This window comes from Poromitra crassiceps (assembly GCF_964638095.1).
Source record: "Poromitra crassiceps genome assembly, chromosome: 20".
NCBI lineage: Eukaryota > Metazoa > Chordata > Actinopteri > Beryciformes > Melamphaidae > Poromitra > Poromitra crassiceps.
In genome coordinates, this window is record NC_139637.1 from 8,177,178 (window position 1) to 8,202,766 (window position 25,589).

The 25,589-nt window shown below is 44.6% G+C and overlaps 1 protein-coding gene across 1 annotated transcript in view; it reads right to left on the bottom strand.

Moving 5' to 3' along the window:
* The window catches only part of LOC310794822 (NLR family CARD domain-containing protein 3-like), a gene marked incomplete at both ends in the record, with an annotated part of 27,718 nt that extends 3,238 nt beyond the window's left edge, over positions 1-24,480 (bottom strand). Inside the window, 6 exons of the mRNA XM_083656876.1 lie at positions 7,185-7,231; positions 7,388-7,561; positions 10,813-10,986; positions 11,082-12,879; positions 14,500-14,514; positions 24,456-24,480. Coding sequence (XP_083513002.1) covers positions 7,185-7,231; positions 7,388-7,561; positions 10,813-10,986; positions 11,082-12,879; positions 14,500-14,514; positions 24,456-24,480 — 2,233 coding nt within the window. The remainder of the gene's footprint in view (positions 1-7,184; positions 7,232-7,387; positions 7,562-10,812; positions 10,987-11,081; positions 12,880-14,499; positions 14,515-24,455) is intronic.
* Between the last annotated feature and the right edge of the window lie 1,109 nt (positions 24,481-25,589).

Here is a 25,589-nt window from a genome sequence, read left to right on the forward strand (position 1 = left end):
ACACCTCACCTCACCTCACCCCACACACACACAGACACCTCACCCCCCCACACACACCTCACCCCCCCACACACACACCTTACGTCAAGTTTCATGCTATTCGGCATAGCACCACCTACTGGCAAACACAGGAAGCACTTTATCTCGATAACCGTTAGCCCGATCAACTTCAAACTTGGGGAAAGCGCTTAGACCAGGGGTGGGCAACATGTTTTTCCTGAGGGCCATACTGGCTTACATCAAGTAAGTGAAGGGCCACACATTGGAGATCATACCTGCCAACACTCCTGATTTTCACAGCAGTCTCCCTATTTTTAACCATCTCTCCTGTTGTGATTGGTAATTTCTTGTTAATCTCCTGATATAATAGTGATACAAATCCAATGGCTGTAGCAGATGAGATTTATTAACATCATTCTGCCTTTTATTGAGTTTTTGGGGGTCGTTTTGTTTTTCCTTGAGTCCGGCCCTGGGGCCCCAGGCCCGCTAGAAATGAAATGTTATAACAGAAGTGGAGTATTGGCCAGAATGACATGAACATTTGGACACTTATTCAGCGGGTATCCTACATGTTGCGTTCAGGTGCACTGTAAAAAAAAAGAAGAAAAAAAGAAAAAAAGAAAAATGCAATTCCATCGTGGGCCACACTGCATGCGTGGGCCGTATTTTGCCCATGTGTGGCTTAGGGGGACCTGATAGAGTGCAGTGCTGAATTTCGTGCAATTGGCATAGCGCCACCCACTGGCAACACAAATTTTGTTTATCTCGAGAACCATTCGGCGGATCGACTTCACACTCGGGGAATGCGCTGAGGGGGACCTCATGGATTTCAGTGCCGGATTTCATGCAATTCGGCATAGTGCCACCTACCGATACCTTACACACACACACACACACACACACACACACACACACACAAAAACACACACACACACACACACACACACACACACACACACACACACACACACACACACACACACACACACACACACACACAGCATAATACCAGCAAACTAGATTTGAAGGCCGCATAGCAGCCTGATAATCAAGTATGTTATATATCCTATAATAAAATTGCCTAGATGGATGGGCGGGCGTGTGGTGTCTGTCAGTCACGATTTGATTTAGTTTTGTGTCACGAAAGTGACATCGCCCGATGTCACTTTGGTGACGTTCAGTTCCAAAAAAATACCCTTAGACCTCAGGGTGTTAATGTCCCTATACTATTCCTATAGGGGTTGACAGTGTGTCTGTGACCTGAGGGTGTTAATATCTATAATATTCCTATAGGGGTTGACAGTGTGTCTGTGACCTGAGGGTGTTAATATCTATAATATTCCTATAGGGGTTGACAGTGTGTCTGTGGTGCTTAAACCCAAACCCGTTCGGAGCCCAAGTGGCGCGTGGGTCGGAGTCCGTTTCAGACTGAAAACATAACTTGTCTGAGATGACAGGTTGAGAGGCGGGTCATAGTAGCATGTCGATGATTTTATTTGACAATTCTGGGGACTGGATTAGGCTTTGGCCAATCCTGGTGTGTTCCACCCCCAAATCGAGTGGGATTCAGCATGTTGTGGCGCTCTCCTTGGGAAGAGCCTGACGCGAGGTTTAGTGGTTGAGTGGAACTCAGCGAGCTGCAGGCAGCCAGCTGCCGGAGCGGAGAGTGCAGCCCGTCGGCCTGGAATCTCTGAGGTGCGACCCCTGACAACCAGGCTCTCAGGCACGCGCCATTAACGCCATTATTGTGGTAAATACAATATTCCTGGAATGCGAGTTTTAACGAGCCAGTTACATTTCTTTGCATTCTTAGGCATAACCGTTTTCTTTATTGTGTATTTCAACATACAAATGGCCAAGTTAGTAGTTAGTTTATGGGATAGGAATTCTGCCAGATGACAGGCACTAGGCGCCATTTTCTCCTTTATTTAGAAGAGAAATTTATCCTGAAATGAAGATTTGATTGACAGCTGCCATGTCGTGATATGATTGGATGAAATGGGGTAGAAATGTTATAGTACCATGTGACTTCAGCAAACTTTAGTTTACTGTTATGAGTGAAATCTTGAAAAATGAACTTTTGATGTGAAAAAGTGTGAAAAACTAAATAAATTAGATTTTTGTGATTTTCTTTGGCATACATAGGTGCACTGCATACCCAGGCATTTGAACTAAAAGAAAAGAAAAGTAATTTTTGGGTTCAGCTCGACTTTAAAGCCCCATTCAGCAACTTTTCCAAGTTTTGCTATTGGGAAAACAGCGCCCTCTGGGTGCAATAGTCTGTATCAGTATCGCCATTCAAAGTCAACAAAACACAGTGCCAGAAAGCTCTATGTACATGTGGTGACATTGTGTACTCACCACATGAGGAAATAATAATCCATAGTTACGTGAAACGTCATTTTCGTATCAAATCCGCACCGAGTTACTTCCTTGTTTTACTGAACACGCTTCCGCTGTACAGCGCATGCACGGTATGCCACTCATGCTGTCTACGGGATGCAGGCACAAAATGCTTAGTGCCAGGAGAGGCCTTTGGAGGGCGCTGTGTGACCAATAGAGGCGTAATTGTCCCTTTTAGAATACACTGGACCATCTTCAATGACTAAAAAGCTGTTATATTAAGGTGAAAAAGTTACTGATGGGGGTTTTAAAGCTCCCCTCCTGTCAGTTTCTCCTCCCTGTTTCACGTTGATGTTCTATGAAAACGTACATGTGCACACGCTGTAACAACACTCATCACCATTTGTGCCAAAGAGCTTACATTGATAAGAAGCAAAGCCTAACAGTTTGTTCCACTGCAACATAATGACTGGAGGCGCTGTTGTAAAAGAAGCAGAACAGTCCTCGATACGTCCTCTGACAGATCAGGTCGTTAAGTTTATTATGTCTGAGGAGTCTATTTAATGAGCAACTTTCAAGTGATATAGGACAAAAGCTGGTTATGACAACTATGATGTCACTCAGTGGTGATGGCTGAGTAGGTGGGCCTGAGTAATATCATCAGTGATGTCACTCAGTGGTGATGGCTGAGTAGGTGGGCCTGAGTAATATCATCAGTGATGTCACTCAGTGGTGATGGCTAAGTAGGTGGGCCTGAGTAATGTCATCAGTGATGTCACTCAGTGGTGATGGCTAAGTAGGTGGGCCTGAGTAATATCATCAGTGATGTCACTCGAAATGTTCACAACAGCATGGGCTTCAGGAAAGCCCTTTGAGCCTGTATGATATGACACATTTAGTTCAGCTTCTCCTTATATTTACGCATCTACTTCTTCCTTTCTTCTTTCACAAGCAAAAGACCAGGCAAGGCCTGACAACAGCAGGGCCATTTGCAACTATTTTTTATCAGATATTGGCAAACACTGCTTTGTTTTATGTATCTGGTTTATATGCACAGTCGTATGGTCAGTTAGGGAAGCTGGCTCTATTGAAATCTTCAAAACTACACTCAAAACCCATTTATTTTCCCAATCATATGGTTGTGTTTGATGGTGTCATTCTCTGGAAACATTTATTAGCGGTTGAGTATATATAATCCTGAATTGCTGAGCGGGCTGTCTCAAGCCAGCAATATCAGTATAAACTTAGACTTAGACCTAATTTAATAATATGGCATCAGTCGACCCAGTAGCTTAGATAGAAAATCTAATAGCTGGTGAATAAACTTAGTCCTGAACTGCTGAGCGGGCTATCACAAGCCAGCAGTATCAGTCTAAACTTAGACCTAGACTACCTAGACCTGAATTAGCAGTATAGTATTAGTCATCCTAGTAGTATGGACAGAATATCTAATATCCGCTGAATAAACTTAGTCCTGAACTGCTGAGCGGGCTGTCTCAAGCCAGCAGTATCAGTATAAATCTAGACTTGATTTTGTAGTATAGTATCAGTTGTCCCAGCAGTATAGGCAGGAAATTATTAGCTGCCAAACTTAGTTCCACCTCTGTGCAGATTCCTTCATACTGGCTCTCCCCTCTTCTCTCTCTCCTCCTCAGGTGTCCTTCACTGGCCTGACTTGCACCCCCGCCCGCCCGTCGACTGCCAGCGCAGCCCTCGATTCGATCGTCATCGTCCTGGCCACCTGTCGTCACTCTGGCCCATCTACCCACTACTCCTTCACCTTCCCCGGCCTCATCATCACCACCGACCCCTATCCTCCCCTCCTCTCATCTCGGTTGATGCCACCAATGCGGACTCATGGATCCCTCAGATCACCCTCGTGGAACTCCTGATCATTTTCCCCCTTTTCAGCTAGCTAATTAGCTAGTATTCCCTGAACTTACTAACACTTAAAGACTCAATTTTCTATTTCTTTTTGGAATCTACCTTTTTACACTTTCAACTTTCTTCCCTGATCTTAGGATCATTTAAAGACTACATTTTCATATTGCTTTTGTTGGACACCTATTTACATTTTCAATTTTCTGTTCTTTTGTAAATTTTATTTCTATAATGTGAAACTCTGTAAATGGTTAGCCCGGCATCTTCTTGGCCTGTCCCGGAGGGGGGTCCCCAGAGGGGGTCCATAGTTGGGCCCTTACAGTACATCGGCCCTCACAAGGTTCCTCCTCAGCCAACAAGTCACTGAGGCAATCCATGTGGTGCGCACTGGGGGGGGGGGGGGGGGGCATCGGTGCTCTGCATCACTAGTAGAGGGATGCCGGTAGGTTAGAATATCTTAGGTTAGGCGATAGATTAGCTACAGCCTAACTGTAGGCTGTAGACCTGTTATAGTGTTCAGGCTAAAATCAGACTAGAGCAGAATAGGACAGGGCAGACTAGGCTGTAGATTAGCTAGATTCCCTGAGTTCTAGTTAGTTCTGGTTAATGGCTAGAGTAGTCAGATTGTCTGATTTGCTCCCCCCTTTTCCTGCTCTCTCCTCTCTCACACTCTAAAGCATACCACTCATTCTACTCTAAAGCATGGCATCCCCTCCTTTCCCTGTTCTCTCCTCATACTCTCTCTCATACTCCCCCTGCTCTCCCTCCCCACCTCCTCCCTTTCCTGAACTATCCTCCCCCACTATTCTAAAGCATGGCACCCATTCTATTCTATACCATGGCACCCATTATCTTTCCCCCGTCCCCTGCTCCTTCCACACCTCTCCTTCCCTGCTCTCTCCTCCCCCACATTTCCCATTCGCTCCCCACCTTCTCCCTTTCCCTGCTCTCTCCGCCCCCACATCCCCCGCTCTCCCTCCCTCCTCCCCTCTTCTGCTCTCTCCTCTTTCTCCCTTCCCCACCTCCTCCCCTTCCCTGCTCTCTCCTCCCCTTCCCTGCTCTCTCCTCCCCTTCCCTGCTCTCTCCTCCCCTTCGCTGCTCTCTCCTCCCCTTCCCTGCTCTCTCCTCCCCTTCCCTGCTCTCTCCTCCCCCACATTTCCCATTCATGTGGGAAATTGACCTCATCACTTTCCTGCTCTCTCCTCTCACATTCCCCCTGCTCTCCCTCCCCTGCACACTCCCCACCTCCTCCCTCTCCTGATCTCTCCTCCCCCACTATTCTAAAGCATAGCACCCATTCTACCCTAAAGCATGGCACCCTTTCTATTCTATATTTCTATATTTTCTATATTTCTCTATCATATGATTGTTCAATGTGTTTTCCTTACTACTGTAATTGCTACTGTTGTGTCAGCTAGAATTAGCTAGACATATTTTCTGTGAAGTCCTCTGAGACATGCTTGTGAATTAGGGCTATACAAATAAACTTGACTTGACTATGGTCTCATGAGCCCTTTTCCCACATGCGTACCGGAAAATTACCTGTAAGTCAATATCAGACATTTCCCTGAATTTCCCTTCACACCTCAACGTTCGCAAGTGAGAATCTAGTCGTCAAATAGCCGGTATGTTGGGGGGTGGGGTGGGGTGCGGCGGAGCGGGCGGGGGGCGGGGGGCGGAGGAGAGTGGCCTGGGGTCTGTGCTGCTGCCTGCTGCAGGCCACTGAGGCCAGTCAGAAAAAAACAACAAACACACATGGAGCCGGCGTCCACTCTTTTGATAATATTGCTGACGCGCTTTTTCCTCAAACGTAGACAGCGACGCAGACAAATTAAGGCGAAAATGGAAAGGGGATATACGTGCGAACAGAAACAGATTAATGTCCGCTCAACATCGTGCAGAATATGAAGATAGACTAAACCGGGGACAGATCATGACAGTGTTATGTACCTCTGCGCTGCTGCGTGAGACTAGAGCCGTCTGGAAGCGAGAGAGACCAGGAGGGAATTTATTTTGGGAAGATGCTCTGAACAATTTTGACGACGTGGAATGGAAGCGTCATTTTCGCATGTCCCGGTATTACGTGCTGAGTCTGGTCCGACCCGCACGCAAGATCACCCGGTGGCGAAAACCACTGGAAGCGCGTTTGCGACTGGCAATAGTCCTTTGGTGGTACGCAACACCAGGGGAATATCGAACAATCAGCTGTGTATTTGGTGTTGGACTGTCTACTGTGTGCAACCTGGTCCACGAAGTCACAGCCCACTGATAGCGGAAAATGACTGGACCCCTTTCTCACCTGTCTGTCTATCGCGGCATACCGCTCTTCTGACTAGCTTCTGACTGGTGAAATGTCCGCGACGACGGGGTCGCGCTTATACCGGCAAGGCGCCTTTCTCACATGCAGGAATTAGACCACATTCCGGTCATTTCGCGGTACAAAGCGCATGTGGGAAAAGGGCTATGGAGTCACAGTAACGTACGTGCTATACTAGTTGACTGTTGTCTTTGCAATGTGTTCAAGTGCACATTTTTGGCCGTGACACAGGAGACGTGAGGTGATGCAACAGTCGGCATTCTTTGTCTTTTGAAGTTTTGGTGGTGTGTTGCAGCCTTAAGATATCCGCTGGAGAAAATAAAATCCATGCACAGATTTACCTCCTATAGGTCCACAAATTTCACATAATTATTAAGCTCCACCAGCGCCACACAGCTTCCGGCTCGCCGGTTGCCAGCGCATCCCAGAGGGGCAGTGCTTATAGTAAAAATCTTTTCTAAAAGTATTAATATTGAACATGTCACGTGTCTAATTTGCACTATTCAACACTGCATTTTCTTAGTGTCTCAGAAACACACTCGCCAAGTTTGAAGTCGATCGGACGAACGGCTCTGGAGATGTGTGATAAACAGAGAACATACAGACAGACGGTCGTGCATTTATTAAGGAGATAAACACGTACACTTCCTCAGACCTGGTTTCAACCTCTGGACTCCACCATGGTCCACACTGTGGGGCAAACAAAGTCAGACCAGAGTATTCTATTTGAGGACAGAAACAAAACCTTCCCTATGAAGGGTTTTCCATATAATAGGGACCGTTTCATTATTTATGGAAGGGGTCACTGGAGGAAATAGGGGAGGGTGATGCTTTTTAAATATATACCTGAGAGAGTCCAGTCTCCAGTGTGGATCCTCCAGTGCAGCAGAGATCAGCTCCACTCCTGGGCCTCCTGGATGATTGTAGCTCAGGTCCAGCTCTCTCAGATGGGAGGGGTTGGAGCTCAGAGCTGAGGCCAGAGAAGCACAGCCTTCCTCTGTAAGCAGACAGCCTGACAAACTGCACACACACACACACACACACACACACACACACACACACACACACACACACACACACACACACACACACAAATTAATCCATGTCAGATTTGATTAGTAGCCTACTGTGAAATTAGTTGTGATAATGGCGTCAAATTCTAGCAAAACGGTTACTGCCTCATACAGTTGGCTAGTCAGCTCTGTGGTTATGTGCTGCAGTTTGAGAGTTCCCTACTCACTGTCTGACAGAATATTAGAAGTTCTTTCTACTTTTTCAGGTTTCAACAACTGAGGCACAGAGAGGTCAGCTGACAGAAGCCGGGCTCTCAGCTGTCAACTGTCCTTGTAAAAGTCAAAACATTTAGTAGAGTACAGGAAAAACTTGAAAAATCCAAGGCCACTCTGTTTCAGGTAGAACAGTTAAAAAGCCTTTATTGTGGCATGGCTAAATCTTACACAATTAAAAAGACCAACGCGTTTCAGCTACAGAGAGCCTTCACCAGGGTAGAGGCCCAACACAGAAATGCATGGCATTTCATGGCAATAGAAGTCATCCTCAAATCTGCCAGAGGAGGGGATAGACTCAAACATCTCCTCCAAAGAGAAAGCTTTTGGATTGTAACCCTAAAAGCAACCACCTTCCCTGGTTTGAATGATGATATTGATTTCTCTCCATTTCTCTGAGTCAGACATTGTTTTTTGTTATTGAGATATTTTGCTCAGTTAAATTTATTTGGTTCCTCATCCTGTAGCTTCCTGGGAGGTCTCTATGGCCTCAAATGTGTAGGCTGCACAATTGTTGCTGGTACTGTATTTAGTTCCTCCTGTCAGGTTGGAGTGTTATTCCTCCAATTCCCTTGCCCTGAGCCTGACCCGGAGGATATGTGAAGTGTACCCTTTCAGACATGAGGCATGTTGCTTTCATACATGTGGAGCATGTAAAGTAGGGTGTAAAGTAGAGAGGGGGCGGGGGTGGGGGGAATTTGGACATGACCACACAATGGGGAGTTGTGAAAACTGACCACACAGCTGTACTTCACTGTCTGAGCATAGCCTTAAAGCAGCTACGAGCAAGGTTTTCGATTGTTATTAAACAGTCTAATTTTAATATCGATGCCTCACATCTTACCTCTAATAGTAGACGAGACCAACGCAGAGTAGTCTCGCTTGAACACCGAGTGAATCGGCCAGTGTTGTCTTGATGATTAGTCTGTCTGCGGCCGGGGCAGATCAGGAAGTGAAATGAAACGGTTTGCGGCAGCCACTTCGGCCATAACCACAAAATAACAAAATAACTTCCAAACAAACTGTTAGAATATAACGAGAGATGTTCGCGAGAGTAGCAAGCCCCTGGATGTAGCGAGCATGGCGTCCTCCTTGTTTATGGTATGTTGCTAGGCAGAGCGAAACGGTTGAAGGCAGGCAGCTGCCGTAAAACGTTTCATTTCACTTCCTGTAGGTTATTATAGGTAAGATGTGATGCATCAATATTACATTCAGACTGTTTAATAACAATCGAAAATCTTGCTCGTAGCTGCTTTAAGTGAATCGCATTGACATTCAACAAACTATCATGACATGCAGAGTCTGAAAACAAGTTGCTAAAAATAGATAATGGGCGATAACTGCTAACGTTCACGGCATATAATCGTTTGCGCATAACGTTAGTAATTAATTAAACAACCCTACAACTCACGCCCAGATGCATCGATTTCCTCGAGTCTCAAGCGCTAAAAATAAAACAGGTCTTTGCTATGTTCAGTCCTAAAATGCGTCAACCCTACTAGAATTATACAGAATACAGGAAGCTAGACGTTTTTACCTTCAAAATAAAATCAATGTTGTATTGCTGCCTTAGTAACAAGAAATCAGAACGGTCGACTCAGTCACTACGGGTTAAAATTGACTTTTCGAAGGGAGCAGATATTCTTCAAGTTTATCTCTGTTCTGTATCTTTCGGATAACACACACAAAAAAGCATTACATGTGCATTTACTTCATTTAATTGCCATTATTGCGAAGGTTATACCCTGAAGTTTCCATTTATACTGCCACTTGACGCTACTTGGAATTTGCGGTTCTGCACGTGAATCTTCACAAACGCTGTGTAAACATTAAATCAAAGGCATGAACGCAACCAGATCCAGATACCCTACCTAGCGATGTCCAATACTGGGAAGCAGGACGACCCTCGCGTCCAAAAATGCTAATTAAATGTGTGTGCTGTGCGAAGCTATGCAGAAATGAAATAAGATCAAAGCCATGAGCATTTCAATCCAGCAACATGTAGCCTGTTGGCTGACACACACGGAGCAGGTTCAGCTTCATTTGGAAAAACTGAAACGGCATGATGTTTTTTTTGCTCGCTCATTCACATATAATAATAATCTGCCACGCTGGCATTCTGTCTCTCTCCCTCTCCTAATGCACTCACTGAGCTGGCTACTTCACTGAGATCTCGCATAGCTCACCAAAATGTGTTCATACATACATACACCGCCATCCGGATGCCCTCTAGATACTGTAACTCCCGAATTCCAAGGCATGTCTGAAAGCGGCTTATGGTATCGCCGTTCAGTCACCCAAAATACAAATTCTAACAGCAGCAGAAACACTCACATGTACATGTTTTGACTTGTGTACTCACCACGCGATGAAATATAAACAGTGTTGGGCGTGTTACTGTAATTACTTACTTTTTCAATAACAAAGTAATATAAGGCGTTACAATTTCCAAAACAGTAATTATATTACAGTTACTAATCCAAGAAAGGCTGCATTACTGCGTTAGATCATTGCCCGGCAGAATGCAGTGTTTTCTATGTAAAAAGAGAAGAAAAGAAAAAGTAATCCTCACGATCATAGGTAGACCTGTCATGCAAACGCACACATACGTCAGAGCGTGGTTGTGCACAACACGGGATGCCGGCTACTTCACAGGCAGGAATTATTTCCTGTGCCTCTCTGTGGTGCATCTGAGTGGGATCAGGGACCCGACCCGAGACCCGTACGGGTCCGGGTCCATATTTATTATGATCAATTAGGGTCCGGGTCGGGTCCGATTCTATCACTATCTATTCTATCGTTATGTGTAATACCCGAGTAGACCTGTGAAGACCTCTATAAAGGATTGAACATGTTGAATCTGACCAAACATCTCCAAACAACTCCAAACAATGACAGCCAGCAATGGGGCACCAAACAAACATCTGTGTTTGTGTTTGTTGGAGAAGGTTTGATTGGTGTACCATGGGCTTAAGGGATACTGACCTGAGACTCTCCAGTCTACAGTTTGGACTCTCCAGTCCAGCAGAGAGCAGCTTCACACCTGGATCTTCCAAGTCGTTGTTACTCAGGTCCAGCTCTCGCAGACTAGAGGACTGGGAGCTGAGAACTGAGGCCAGAGCGTCACAGCTTCTCTTTGACAGCTTACAGCCACTCAACCTGGGGAAGAATTAGCCATGAACAAGAAATTTGAAAATAGTTTTTTCTGTATATTGCATTTCATATTGAAGACATCAAGTTATGCATGCACCTACAGAGATTTATTGGAGGCTTTGACCAGCGGCAGCAGCCCCAGGAGAGCCTCCTCTGAAGCAGAGTATTTCTTCAGGTCAAACACATCGAGCTCGTTTTCTGATGACAGTAAGATGAAGACCAGAGCTGACCACTGAGCAGGGGAGAGTCTGGCTGTGGAGAGACTTCCTGAACTCAGGTGCTGTTGGATCTCCTTCACTAGAGAACGGTCATTCAGCTCATTCAGACAGTGGAACAGATTGATGCTTTTCTCTGGAGAGGGATTCACCTTGATCTTCTCCTGGATGTACTGGACCGTTTTCTGATTGGTCTTCAAACTACTTCCTGTCTGTGTCAGCAGGCCTCTTAGGAGAGTCTGATTGGTCTCTAGTGAAAGACCCAGGAGGAAGCGGAGGAACAAGTCCAGGTGTCCATTTGGACTCTGTAAGGCCTTGTCCACAGCACTCTGGTAGAGGCGTGTTAGTTTAGATTTGTCTCTTGATAGTGTTGACCACCAGGATGTTGATTGACTTTCTGACAGTAGATTGACACCAGTGTTGATGAAGGACAGAAAGACATAAACTGCAGCCAGAAACTCCTGAATGCTCAGATGGACAAAGCAGAACACAGTGTCCTCGTTCAGCCCACGCTCCTCTTTAAAGATCTGTGTGAACACTCCTGAGTACACTGAGGCTGCTCTGATATCAATGTCACACTTTCTCAGGTCGGCTTCATAGAAGATTAGGTTGCCTCTCTCTAGCTCCTCAAAAGCCAGTTTTCCCAGAGAGAGAATCATCTTACTGCTCTCTGTATTCCAGATTGGATCTGTTTCAGCACTCCCATGATACTTGACATCCGCCTGTTTGGACTGAACCAGCAGGAAGTGGATGTACATCTCAGTCAGGGTCTTGGGCATGTCTCTTCTCTCTCTGGTTTTCAACACAAGCTCCAGAACTGTAGCAGTGATCCAACAAAACACTGGTATGTGGCACATGATGTGGAGGGTTCGTGAAGTCTTGATGTGGGAGATGATTCTGCTGGCCTGCTCCTTATCTATGAATCTCTTCCTGAAGTACTCATCCTTCTGTGAGTCAGTGAAGCCTCTTACCTCTGTCACCATGTCAATGCACTCAGGAGGGATCTGCTTGGCTGCTGCCGGTCGTGTGGTCATCCAGAGGTGAGCAGCGGGAAGCAGTTTCCCCTTGATAAGGTTTGTCAGCAGCACGTCAACCGAGGTTGACTCTGTAATATCAGTCACAATCCTGTTGTTCTGGAAGTCCAGAGGAAGTCGACACTCATCCACACCGTCAAAGATGAACACAACTTGGAACTTGTCAAATCTGAAGATTCCTTTGGTCTCAGGAAAGAAGTGATGAAGAAGTTCCACCAAGCTGTACTTTTTCCCTTTCAGCAGATTCAGCTCTCGGAAAGTGAATGGAAATGTGAACTGTATATCCTGGTTGGCTTTGTCTTCAGCCCAGTCCAGAGTGAACTTCTGTGTTAAGACTGTTTTCCCAATGCCAGCCACTCCCTTTGTCATCAATGTTCTGGTTGGTTCATCTCTTCCAGGTAAGGGTTTAAAGATGTCTTCACTTTTGATTATTGTTTCCGGTCTCACTGGTTTCCTGGATGCTGCTTCAATCTGTCTCACCTCATGTTCATCATTGACATCTCCACTCCCTCCCTCTGTGAGGTAATGCTCTGTGTAGGTCTGATTCAGAAGTGTTGGGTTTCCTGCTTTAGCAATCCCCTCAAACAGACACTGGAACTTCTCCTTCAGACTGGATTTGTGATTACGTTGGCACACTCCAGCAAGAGTTTCTGAAAGTACAAATTACATCAATCAGTGGATGTTGCTGTAAATATGAGAAGTGTAAATATTAATCAGTGAATGCATACTTTTCCTAACCACATGGCATCTATTCTGCTCATCACTGGTGGACAAGTCCTGACTGTGTGTGCTACCCAATGTGAAATGCATCTGTGGTGGCATTTGTTCTTAAATAATACTGTGTTCAGCATTATACACCCACATGAATAAATCAATGATTTTAGCTGATGATTCATGAGGATTGTGAATATTATTTTGCAATCTGGAATTGAATCAATCTTTCTTGAGAAATGTCTATATTTAACTAATCATATATCTCCCATTTTCCCACCACTTCCTCCCTCCATCATGTTAAAGCTGTTAAAGCCTCTTACTGCTGTGCAGAGAGTCAGCCAGCTCCTCCTGCTTCATTCTCCTCAGGAAGAGCAGTGTGATGTTTAGAAAAGCCTCCTCCTCCTCCCTCGGACTCTCTAAGCATTCTGGGTAATCTGGACTCAGAACCAGCTGGACTCTCTTCAGCTCCTTCTTCACAAAAGTGACAATGTTCTCCTCAAGCAGCTGCAACAGAATAACATTTGAATTAAACATTCTGAAAAATAATAATACTACTGTAATAACATCAGATCCACTGGTCTAAAGAGTGCAGCTTGAAGACCTCATCAACCAACAATCTTTATTTTACCAGGCAAGAAGTTAGTTCAGAACAAATTCTTATCTACAATAATGACCAGGAAGTAGGCAAAAGACCTCCTGATGGAACAGGGTTTGGAGAGAAATAGTCTCAACGCCAGACCCATGAGAGTTGTTACGCTGATACACTACGTTACTGCATGCTGCAGATCTCTGTCTGCGTCTGGGACACTCCCCTCAGCCAGCTGGGGACGGAAGTGAACCGTTCACTTGGCCAGTGATTGGCCAGTGGTGGATTCAGTCTCCACCACTCAGTAACGACTTTGCAATCTGCGATCAGACGACACGGGAGTAGTGTCCTCTAGAGAGAGAGTGGCGTCAGCGGAGGACCAAAATGTGAGACTCATTAGCCAATGAACAGCCAGGAATGGGTCTCGCGCTACTTTTGCATGCTAAAATAAAGCTGATAATGTACAATTTGATTCAAGGGGGGAAAAACCCTTTCAGAGTACAACACAAACTGTCTATTTTGCTGCAACTCGGCAGTGCTGCTTAATCCAGGACCTTAATTCCTGGAACTCTTGAGAGTAAAAAACTGGTCCATTGGAGTGAATGGAGATGTCGGGACTCTTCTATCTACATGGCTCTGCACGGGAGGCGCAGCCCATTTTTCGAACCGCTCTCTCATTGGTCCTGACTCCTATGACCTGTCACTCATTCACCAGCAGTGGCTGTGAAGTGGCACAGACTAATTTGTGTAGTATGCGGAGCGCAGCGATTCAACGTAATATTTGAGTCTTGGGAGAGACAGAAGAAGAAGTCTAGAGGAGAAACAACAACAACAGACTGTTATAAGACCAGAGTAGTTGTTTTGTAATTCAGTAGCTGCAGTAAAATGTGTTGTACATTTACACACCATAAATATGGAGTCTAGGTCTGTTTGAAGCTCCTGGACAGACTGACCACTGGGAACCTCTGACCTCTCCTGGTGGACTCTGGAGAACACATGAAGTATTAGGTCATATAATGTCACACACGCACGCGCACACACACACACAGATACATGTGCACACACACACACACACACACACACACACACACAGACACAGACACACACACACACACACACACACACACACACACACACACACACACACACACACACACACACACACACACACACAGTGAAATCCACTGTAAATTAGGGATGCACGATATGGAGCCGATACGATAACCGATAAATATCTGCTTCTCCTGGCCGATAACGGATACAATAACCGATAATTATTTCACATCTTTGTATTTAAAGAAATAAGTTCTTAACCTGTATTTTATGCACACCTGGGGTGACAAAAGACAGATGTGTTGAGCAAAGATGGATGATTTAAAAGACTATTCCATAGCTCTGACCTAACCAAATCTAACTGACATCACTACTGTGAACACAAAACAAAGAGCACTTCTGATATAATATTAGGGATGCACGATATATCGGCAATCATATTGGTATCGGCCGATGTTAGTCATTTTTTAACATATCGGTATCGGTCCGATGTTGCTTTGTTAATAGCGGTTATCGGTATCAGCAAAATCCTTCACATTGAGATGAAATAATGCAGTAAATCTATGATTTATGGGCTTTTACAAATGTTTTTGAAATAAAGAAATGTATAACTTTTTCAAATTCAGTGTTTACATGTGTTTTTCAGTATGTACAAAATTTTATTATCATAGAAATGTGTTTTTATACAGATCATATCGACATCAGTAAATATCGGTTATCGGCCATAACAGCAATCTTAATATCGGTTATCGGCATCAGCCAAAATTTTCATATCGGTGCATCCCTATATAATATATATGATTGTTTTAGTAAAGTATCACTCAATTAAACAATACAAAAAATAAAGGCTTTTATTGAACTGAACCGCTTAGTCTGCAGATAAAACACAATGACAAAAGGCAGGCTAGTAATTTAGACTTTTATTGTCATGTTACTGATCTGTTTGAATTTTGCATTGGGGCCAGTTCTATTGAAGTGAATGGGGAAGACATGGAAAGATGAAAGATGAAAGAAAAGACACTATGTGATGTTGACAGATTTCTTTTATGTAATGTGTGTGTTTGTTTTCCTTATTATTGGTCTCCAAACAGATGATGGTTCTGTCCAGTTCTGCATATAGCTCAACTCAAAAGTCCCTATTTGGTTTATAGTGGGACTCCTGGTTAGCTTAATAATGTTAGTGGATTGGATTTTGGAGTTCATACTCCCAGAGCTGGAGTAAACCATATAGAATCATCTTTACCTGAAATGAAACGTCCAGGGATTGTGTGTTTAAGTGCTTTGAATACGGGGATGTTTGATCAGTCTGAGTGCCTGAGAGCAGGCCACGCCAGTTGAGCTAGTGTTCGCTAGCCACAGCAGCTAACATGAACACTAATCAAATGCATCCTCGTCAGGTTTGGTTTAACGTAACTTAGAACACGGCTCTCTTGAATACTCGATTCTGATTGGTCAATCAACAAGATTCACCTGTCATTATTTCTCGACAACCGACCGCTGCTCTGCCACACCTGGATTAATCAGTTGATAAGAGCCTTTTGTCTACTACTAATTAGGCCAACCAGTTGCAGCTGTGGTGTCTTGTGTGCCAATTATGAATGAAACCACTTTGTCGTTGAAAACGCTATTAACACGTTCACTGCCAATGACGAGTTGACTCGTCAAAAAAAATCCAACCGTTGACTGCCAATGACGAGTTGACTCGTCAAAAAAAAAAAAAAAAAATTTTGACGGTGGGACGTGGATCAACGCCCCCCACGTCTCCTATAAAAATATTGGAGCCACCGAACGTGTACAACCCATTCCACCGACCCACTAAGTGGCGACAGTGCTCTCCAGACTAGAAAAAGCCGAGCCAAAACTGCAGAGGAACGCGCGAGGAAACCATTCTCATACTGTAAAATGGATTGGCGAAAACGCTTTCGCTTTCGCGCATTATCGCGCTGGGAGCTGGCGGTGGGGGATTGCAAATTTGCATAATAGATTATGCGTGCAACACACTTTGAAACACCGCAGAAAGCCCACAATCGCACGCAGCTTCATTGCAGCTGAGCTCACAACCGAAACGACTCATGCAGACTCGCCCAAAGAGCAGCCGCCAGCAGCCAGGCAGCACAGACAGGCAGAGCCTCGCTTGTGACAAACGCTGCAAAGCCACCAGAGACACACCCACGGAGGGAGGAGTTTGAAGGAGAGGGGGGTTTCCTGCTGCTATGGAGGAAATTACTGTTCAAAACTATTGTTTAGATGTCTGACTTCTTACGCCAAAAATAAATGGTTAAAGTGACTGTTCTATCGAATTTCACTAAAAGCCATTTATCTCAGAATAAATTTTCAGACGCTGAAACCATGCTGTATTCTACTGCTAATGCCTACATAACTACTAACTCTACAAACTAACTCTTTTAGACAGAGAAAGCACACATTCTATTAGTTCTTTTGAGATCATTTGTGTTCACAAAATCTTAGCAGAAAAGAATCCTCGGCTCTTGAAAGATGAGCCAGAATCCTCAAAAAAAAACCTTGGCAGAACCTACCTACAGTATTGAAAAAACGGCTGGCAGTGAATGTGTTAAAAAATCTATTTGAATAATTATTTTTGTCAGATTATTGAATGATTTAGTTGTAGGCCGTGTTCTAAGCGGGATAATGGATAGTGAGCCGGTGATTACTGGAAATAATGACCTTCAGGTGAATGATTAAGCCCTCCGCTACGCGTCGGGCTCAATATCACCTGTCGGTCATTATTTCGCCAGTAATCACCGGCTCACTATCCATTATCCCTTACGTAATGGCCACTCTGAGACTGCTCATACACATGAGGTTACTAACTCTGTCCTCAGCAGCAGCAGCAGCAGCAGCAGCAGTACACAGGATGTCCCGCTTCAACCCACCACGAACACAGAGCCACATGATCCTAACAGCAGTCCCACTCCTTTGAAACCCTCTAGCAAGTTTAGAGGTAAATCCTACTTTATACCTCCCAAGTACAGAAAGCCATCTCTGGACATTTATTGTAGACTGGTTGAGAGGGATGTGTCTACTATCTTTAGTAAAAGAAAGGAGTACAAAGTGAGGAATAATCTATCTAAGGAACAACTGGATGAACTTAAGGCTATATAAGGGATGATAAAACATTGGTGGTTCAGAGTGCAGATAAGGGGGGTGCTATCGTGGTCCTCAACCACGACTCATATGACAGGGAAATCCAACAACTCAACAACTCTAAGTTTTACAGAAAGTTGGATCACAACCCCATTTCTGTCTTTAAGACACAGGTTCACAGTCTACTCAACCAGCTCCTTGAAAAGAAACTTATCAGGAAACCTGAACACGCATTTATGAAAGTTGAGTATCCAATCACACCTGTATTTTACACCCTTCCTAAAATTCATAAATCATTTGTGGACACACCCCCTGGACACCCCATAATTGCTGCTATGGGTTCTGTCACTGAAAGAATCTCTGCCTTTGTGGATCATTCTCTTCAGCCCTTAGTGACAGCCCTCCCTCCCTTCATACACAAGGGAGGAGGACACCCGTAGCACCCAGTGCATCTTGGATCTCATTGAGTGTGTACAGTGTGCTCACATCTAATTATTGTTTACATGGTGCTGATTTCTTTCTTCAGGTGTCAGGAGTGGCCATGGGGTCCAAGTAGCTGTGACACGCAACTCTAAATGGATTCTCCTTTAGAGTTGCGCACGGCTTGCCCTTCTCCGTGGAAGTCAGACCCAAAGCAAGCTCGGCTGGCTTCAAACATGCACGAATCACAAAGACAAAAGTACTCGCACGTAGCCACGGGTGTCTTCCCTCACGCCGGTCTGGCAACGATGTTTGTTACCTTTCAGTTTACGAGTACTATGCTTATTTGTGTAGCCGGAAACGGTATCTTTCCCTTTTCAGAGACTCTTCTTCTGGGGGCGTGGCGCTGCTGTGCAGTTGAAACGCGGCCACGCACCCAGAAGAAGAGTGGAGAAATACATATTCACGGACTTAAAATTACTTTATTTAATAAAGTCAGTGGTGTGACTGAGTGTGAGAGGAATTCAATCAATAGACAATAACATCGGTGTGTTTAAAATGAGATATTCCACTAAATATGGCTAAAACAGATTCAAACATGCAAAAAAGGCAAATCTTTCTTCGCGGCCGGCGGCGTGGGCCCCCCTAAAAGCTTCGCCCCCTCTGGGCTGATAGGGTCGCTCCGCCCCTGAGAAGCGCCACTCTAGACCATACCTTTTGGCCTGATCTTGTTTTCCTTATGTACTTTAACTCATTCTCTGCCAGGGTCATTTCGGTCTGTGTGCTCCCAGTGCCAGGATTTTGAGCATATTTCCTGATCTTCCAGGACCCACAGAATATTCTGTGCTAGGAATAAAATTACACAACATATCTCACAATAAAGCAGAGACTCTCTTCTTACCCCTTGTAAAAAACTGAAACTCTCCCATGTTTCCTTGTTTAGTTACAAGCAGTGGAAGTTAGCTTGTTTTCACTAAAAATGCCCTCCTTGGAACATAAATATGAGAAAAAGAGGTTTTTAGTGAAGGACACCGTTTCAAGCAGAACTCTCTTTTGAGCCTTTTATTTTTTGCCTCAGTGACACATCAGACACATTATACAGTATTTGTTTTCCCAAATAAATAAATAAAGAATAAGAGAATGTATTTGAGGGAGCTGTGTCGGTCCATCCCGCCCAGTGAGCGGCTACAGAGAGAGAGAGAGAGAGTCTGGCCCCTGGGGTTTCTTGACAGATGAGGCTTGGCCGCAGTATTTATCAAAGTACGGTATGATAAATATGTGCACAAAATCAAATAAATAATTTACTTTTACAGTTGCCATGTGGATTTTTAGCTTAGCTTGATAAAAGCATAAACAAATGGAACGAACCCTTATGTGGTCACACTCACACACTCTCTCTCTCTCTCTCACACACACACACACACACACACACACACACACACACACACACAGGAATAACGAGTGCTGTAACGTTACCTGCTGTCACGTTACCTCTCATAACTAACGTTAGCACAGAAGATCACACAATAGCTACGTTAGTGCTGTAAACTTTGAAATGTTTATGTGACACATGTTTCACCTTGGTTGCTGGGGACGGGTGTGTGACGCGGGTTGACGCGTTTGACGTATCCATGTGATTCCCCCTCCCTTGAGTGTGACAGAGCTCTCCCTTGAGAGGGAGAGCTGGCAAGAGGAAACGTGAAGCGAGTCATGCCGGCGGCATAAGTTATAAACAATGCGTGACAATTATACTCGAATGTTGTGTGTGTGATCATTTCATCTCAAACGCGATACAAAAAATAGGCTACTTTTTACCATCGTCATCGCGCTCTCCAAGTGGCACCCATTTCTCCTCCTCCGATTCATCTGTGTCAGACGGATCAGAACGCTGTGAAGGGGAGCCTTCTTCGCCCTGGCGCTCCGTCGTGGAGCAACAACAAAAACGCCGGCGTCTTCCTCGCCATCGTCGCCATCCGAGAACTCTGGGTTGGACTCTGTTTCGACCACAGGCTCCACCCATAAATACTAAACTAGCGGGTTCCTTTTATCAGTTTGACCTGAAACAATGTCACAGGCTGGGAAAGTGTCTGATGTAATGTAAACAGCCAAAACATGAAAGTACGTCCGAGTACGTCTTTGGCACAGAACGCCATTGTTAAAAGTACGTCCGGGTACGTCTTTGGCAGAGAATGAGTTAAGGGCTCTATCTTCCCGACGGCGGTAATTTTGTGTTAGCGCCCGTTTTGCGCTGGAATAGCGCCGCGCAAAGCCCTAATTGTGGGCGTGTCGGCCCGCTGCGCTTCACGTCATCTCCGCGCACATCTCCGTATAGGCGTGTTTATGCCCAAAAGTATTGTGGAGGTGTGGTAATGCCTGTGGCATGTGGTCTCCTACCTAAAGTAATCTAATGTTACACCACAGACCTGTATGGTCGGGAATTATGTAGCCTAATAAAACCATGACAAACGAATTCTCATTTTTAAATCAAGGTGTGTTTTTTCTGGAATGCAGGCTATAGTTGAAACTCAACGTGGCATTCCGAGGAGAGAAGAGTGTGTGCAGGCGCGAGGAGAGTGACATCCATGCCGTGAGTAAATGTATCCAAGCAAGGACTTCCTGCACTGCACGGAGATGTAGAGACTGTCTGCGCTCAGGGGTACGTCTGCGTTTGCGCTAAGACCAGCTATTTCCTGGCGTTAAAATTGAGAGCACCCAAGGCGATTTCTTATTTCTTATAGGTGTTATTGTAAGTCGCTTTGGATAAAAGCGTCTGCCAAATGACGTAATGTAATGTAATGTAATGCGATTTCTTTCTAACACATTGCGCTGTAATGCCTATTTTGGAACGGGCAACTCCCAAACCTCTTTTTGCGCTCGGCACATACCGACGGTATCTTCCCCACAGCGCTAAATGACACTTGCGCGAGACACATGATAGGCTAGAGGCCCACCGACACGCCTGGGCCACGCCTACACCTGTGTCATCACATCGCAAAACTGGACGGTGGAGGCAGACAATAGCTTCAGACGCTGGGAAGATAGCAATAAGAGGCGCGCAAACGCAGCGTAAAGGCAGCGCAAACGATAGCGCCGTACAACGATAGGGCCCTAAGTGTCTGATCTATATGTATTTTTACCCTGTATATATACTTGATGGTTATGTAAACATATTTGTCTACTGTGTGTCTGTTGTTGTGCATCTGTGGCTTTTATGTAACTTTTATGTATCTTTTCTGGAGTCATGTGACTATCACATGACGGGTGTATTTAAACATGGCGTCTTTGTAACAATCTTTATGTCTGAGGAAGAACAGAAGCTTGAAACGTCAATGTTGGATGGCTAAATAAAAAGGTAATTGGAGCTCCAGTGTTTCACTTTGTACTGTTTTTTGTTTCCTGCACCTGCTTTACGTTTTTTGGATGTGCCTCCAATACTTTTTGGTTTAACGTAATGCCAGCTCAGATGTTTCCCCTCAATAGTGCAATAGTGTTGTTATTAGGGCTGTCAGCGTTAATGCGTTAATCGCGATGCGATTAAGGGCCGACCATAACGCGTTATCTTTTTTTTAATTGCGTTAATCGCCTGCCACTATTTTGTCCCTTCGTCGCACCCGTACTTGTAGTCAAGCTGGTCGCAGCCGTTTCCTGTCTCCTGCCTGTGCAGGCATGGAGGATAAAGACAGCAATATGCTTCTAAATGGCTCGTTTTACTTTGAAAAACTCCCAAATGGCACAGTGGACAAGTCAACAGTAGTTTGCAACTTGTGTAAAACGGAATTAAAATATCACCGAAGTACATCGAGTTTAGCTTAGCTAGCGCGAGACTCATCACTCATTCGTTCTTCAGAGTCTCGGATGCGCGGGTCCTCTAACCACTGGGAGGTCGGCTCCAATGGCTTCACGCGATATACACGTTATCAATACACAGTTTCCAATACCGAGCCATTATTCACATGGAAGTGCCAAAGTTTTTAGCTCAGACACACCCTTCTTCGGCTGTGTCATTTTGGGTTTCGACTGCTCCACAGCGCCGTCGCCGGAAGTATCGGTTCTGGAGCGTGTACTGCACTGTTTACAATTGTGAATTTATTTTCTATTCAATATATATTTTGTAGACGTTGTTACCTCCTGTCTACAATGCACTTCTATTGAATTGAAAATAAATCTAAAATTCAAGATCACGAAGTACATTTATTTGCATTCATTTGATTCCCAATCACGACACACTGGTAAGAATGATTAATATCTAATTAAAAATGCTTTGAAATGCAAAATAATGGCATTTTAAACATGCGATTAATCGCGATTAACTATAGTTAATCGCAAGATTAATCGCGATTAAGAAAATTAATTGTTTGACAGCCCTAGTTGTTATCATCTGAAACTGTGGAACAGCCACACTGCCGGCAGCCATGTTTGGCTCTAGTGCGCCTGGCACCAGGTGCAGCTGTGACGTCACGAGCTCATGCAAAATGGCCATATTGGATGATAATGTATCGGTCCGTTAAATATGGTGCATTCCTACTGTAAATGCTGCTATGATTACTGGATGTGATGTTTTGAGAGAAGAAACTAAATCAACAGAGTATCATGACTTCTTTCCTCTGTTCAGTAGAATCAAATAAACTCATCTGTTTTCAGTTCTTACCTTTGCTCAGTAGACTGCTGTCCATCTTTGAAACTAGGAGGATGATTCATAGACCAGTCACTCTTCATGGACACACAGCTGGGTACAGGGGAGTCTGCTCTCTTCTGCTGGATCCTGCTAAGGATTGATCAAACAGGGTGGTGGCAGTGAACATGTTAGAGAAGCAGGGTTTTGACCAGTAGGTTGCCAGTTTGAATCCCAGTACCAACTTTCAAAGTCAGGGTGAATGATTCTTTCTCCACCCTGTGCAACTACCACCACTCGAACTTGAGCAAAGATCTTAACCCCCAGACGGATCTGGTAGCTGCTCAGTGACCACCAGGGGGCTAGCTCAGGGTTTGACCAAGGGGCAAGCCCACCACCTTTCCCCTGAAGATGCGGAACTCTTTGTTTAAGCTGTAATTCCTCGAATGGCCACTTGAGGCAGGACTCAGAAGTCCCGTCGTTCCTGTTAAAATGCCCCAACAGTAATTAAACATCTTTACAGCCTGGACCGAAACACGGTTTTGGTCTATATAGCTCATTTCACTTTTTCATAACAACTGTAGGGGGGTCAATTTTTGCATAACTCAGCCGTTTACATTTAATAAAGGTTTAAAGTTATGCATAATTAGGGCGTGGCCCGGTTGAGTGACAGGCGGCCATACTGCCACTGGATAGTGCTTTATGGTTAGTTGTTGTCTGAGCTCTGGTCGTGTTTGTGGTGTTGCAGTCTTTTTGTCCATTTGATCCTGCAGCTGTAGCCTTGTCTCCAGCATACAAAACCAGTGTCTGACACATTTTAATCTCATCTGTTTTGGAGTCTGGTCCGTCTGGTTATGCCAGCGAGCTAATCCAGCTCACGAAGCAGAGACGCAGACCGCACTGACCGGCTGCACTCCTGTGTTAGTTAGCGATAATAACAATACGACGTCGTCGGATATTTTCAAAATAAAACGATTCTGCACACAGAAACCACAGTATAAAGACAAAGCTGTTGTGAAATGTCTATTTTATCCTCTTTTTTTATTTTCTTATGTCATCCTCATCATCATTTTATGTGAAGCACTTTGAACTGCATCTGTGTATGAAATGTGCTATACAAATAAACTTGACTTGACTTGACTATGTCTGTTCAGTAGAATCAAATAATAAACTTGTCTGTTTTCAGTTCTTACCTTTGCTCAGTAGGCTGCTGTCCATCTTTGAACACAGGAGGATGACCCATAGACCAGTCACTCTTCATGGACACACAGCTGGGTACAGGGGAGTCTGCTCTCTTCTGCTGGATCCTGCTAAGGATTGATCAAACAGGGTGGTGGCAGTGAACATGTTAGAGAAGCAGGGTTTTGACCAGTAGGTTGCCGGTTTGAATCCCAGTAACAACTTTGAAAGTCAACTTTGAATATGTAACTCTTTCTCCACCCTGTGAAACTACCAACAATTAGACCTTGAGCAAAGATCTCAACCCCCAGACTGTTCTGGTAGCTGCTCAGTGACCAACAGCAGAAGGCTGTTGTTGTACTGAGGAGCTCTGGTATGAATATGTAACTATGGATGTGAAGCAGAGCAATGCTGCAAAAGAAAATATGTTAAGCAAAACCCTTCTGATCTCTGGATAGTTAATTGTAATAAAAAGAAGAAACTAAATCAACAGAGTATCATGACTTCTTTCCTCTGTTCAGTAGAATCAAATAAACTCATCTGTTTTCAGTTCTTACCTTTGCTCAGTAGGCTGCTGTCCATGTTTGAAACTAATAGGATGATCCATAGAAAAGTCACTCTTCATGGACACACAGCTGGGTACAGGGGAGTCTGCTCTCTTCTGCTGGATCCTGCTAAGGATTGATCAAACAGGGTGGTGGGAGTAAACATGTTAGATAAGCAGCGTTTTGACCAGTAGGTTGCCAGTTTGAATCCCAGTACCAACTTTCAAAGTCAGAGTGAATGATTCTTTCTCCACCCTGTGCAACTACCACCACTCGACCTTGAGCAAAGATCTATAGACGGCTACCAGACAGATCTGGTAGCTGCTCAGTGACCACCAGGGGGCTAGCTCAGGGTTTGACCAAGGGGCAAGCCCACCACCTTTCCCCTGAAGATGCGGAAGTCTTTGTTTAAGCTGTAATTCCTCGAATGGCCACTTGAGGCAGGACTCAGAAGTCCCGTCGTTCCTGTTAAAATGCCCCAACAGTAATTAAACATCTTTACAGCCTGGACCGAAACACGGTTTTGGTCTATATAGCTAATTTCACCTTTTCATAACAACTGTAGGAGGGTCAGTTTTTGCATAACTCAGCCGTTTACATTTAATAAAGGTTTAAAGTTATGCATAATTAAGGGCGTGGCCCGGTTGAGTGACAGGCAGCCATACTGCCACTGGATAGTGCTTTATGGTTAGTTGTTGTCTGAGCTCTGGTCGTGTTTGTGGTGTTGCAGTCTTTTTGTCCTTTTGATCCTGCAGCTGTAGCCTTGTCTCCTGCATACAAAACCATTGTCTGACACATTTTAATCTCATCTGTTTTGGAGTCTGGTCCGTCTGGTTATGCCAGCGAGCTAATCCAGCTCACGAAGCAGAGATGCAGACCGCACTGACCGGCTGCACTCCTGTGTTAGTTAGCGATAATAACAATACGACGTCGTCGGATATTTTCAAAATAAAATGATTCTGCACAAGTATAAAGCACACAGAAGCCATTGAAAACGTTTTCTTTTGCTATTTCCCTCCCTTTCTGTGTGTGCATGATGCGGGGGGAGAGATTGACAGCACGCTGTGGCACTAGGGCTGCAACTAACGATTATTTTCATAATCGATTAATCTGTCGATTATTTTCTCGATTAATCGATTAGTTGTT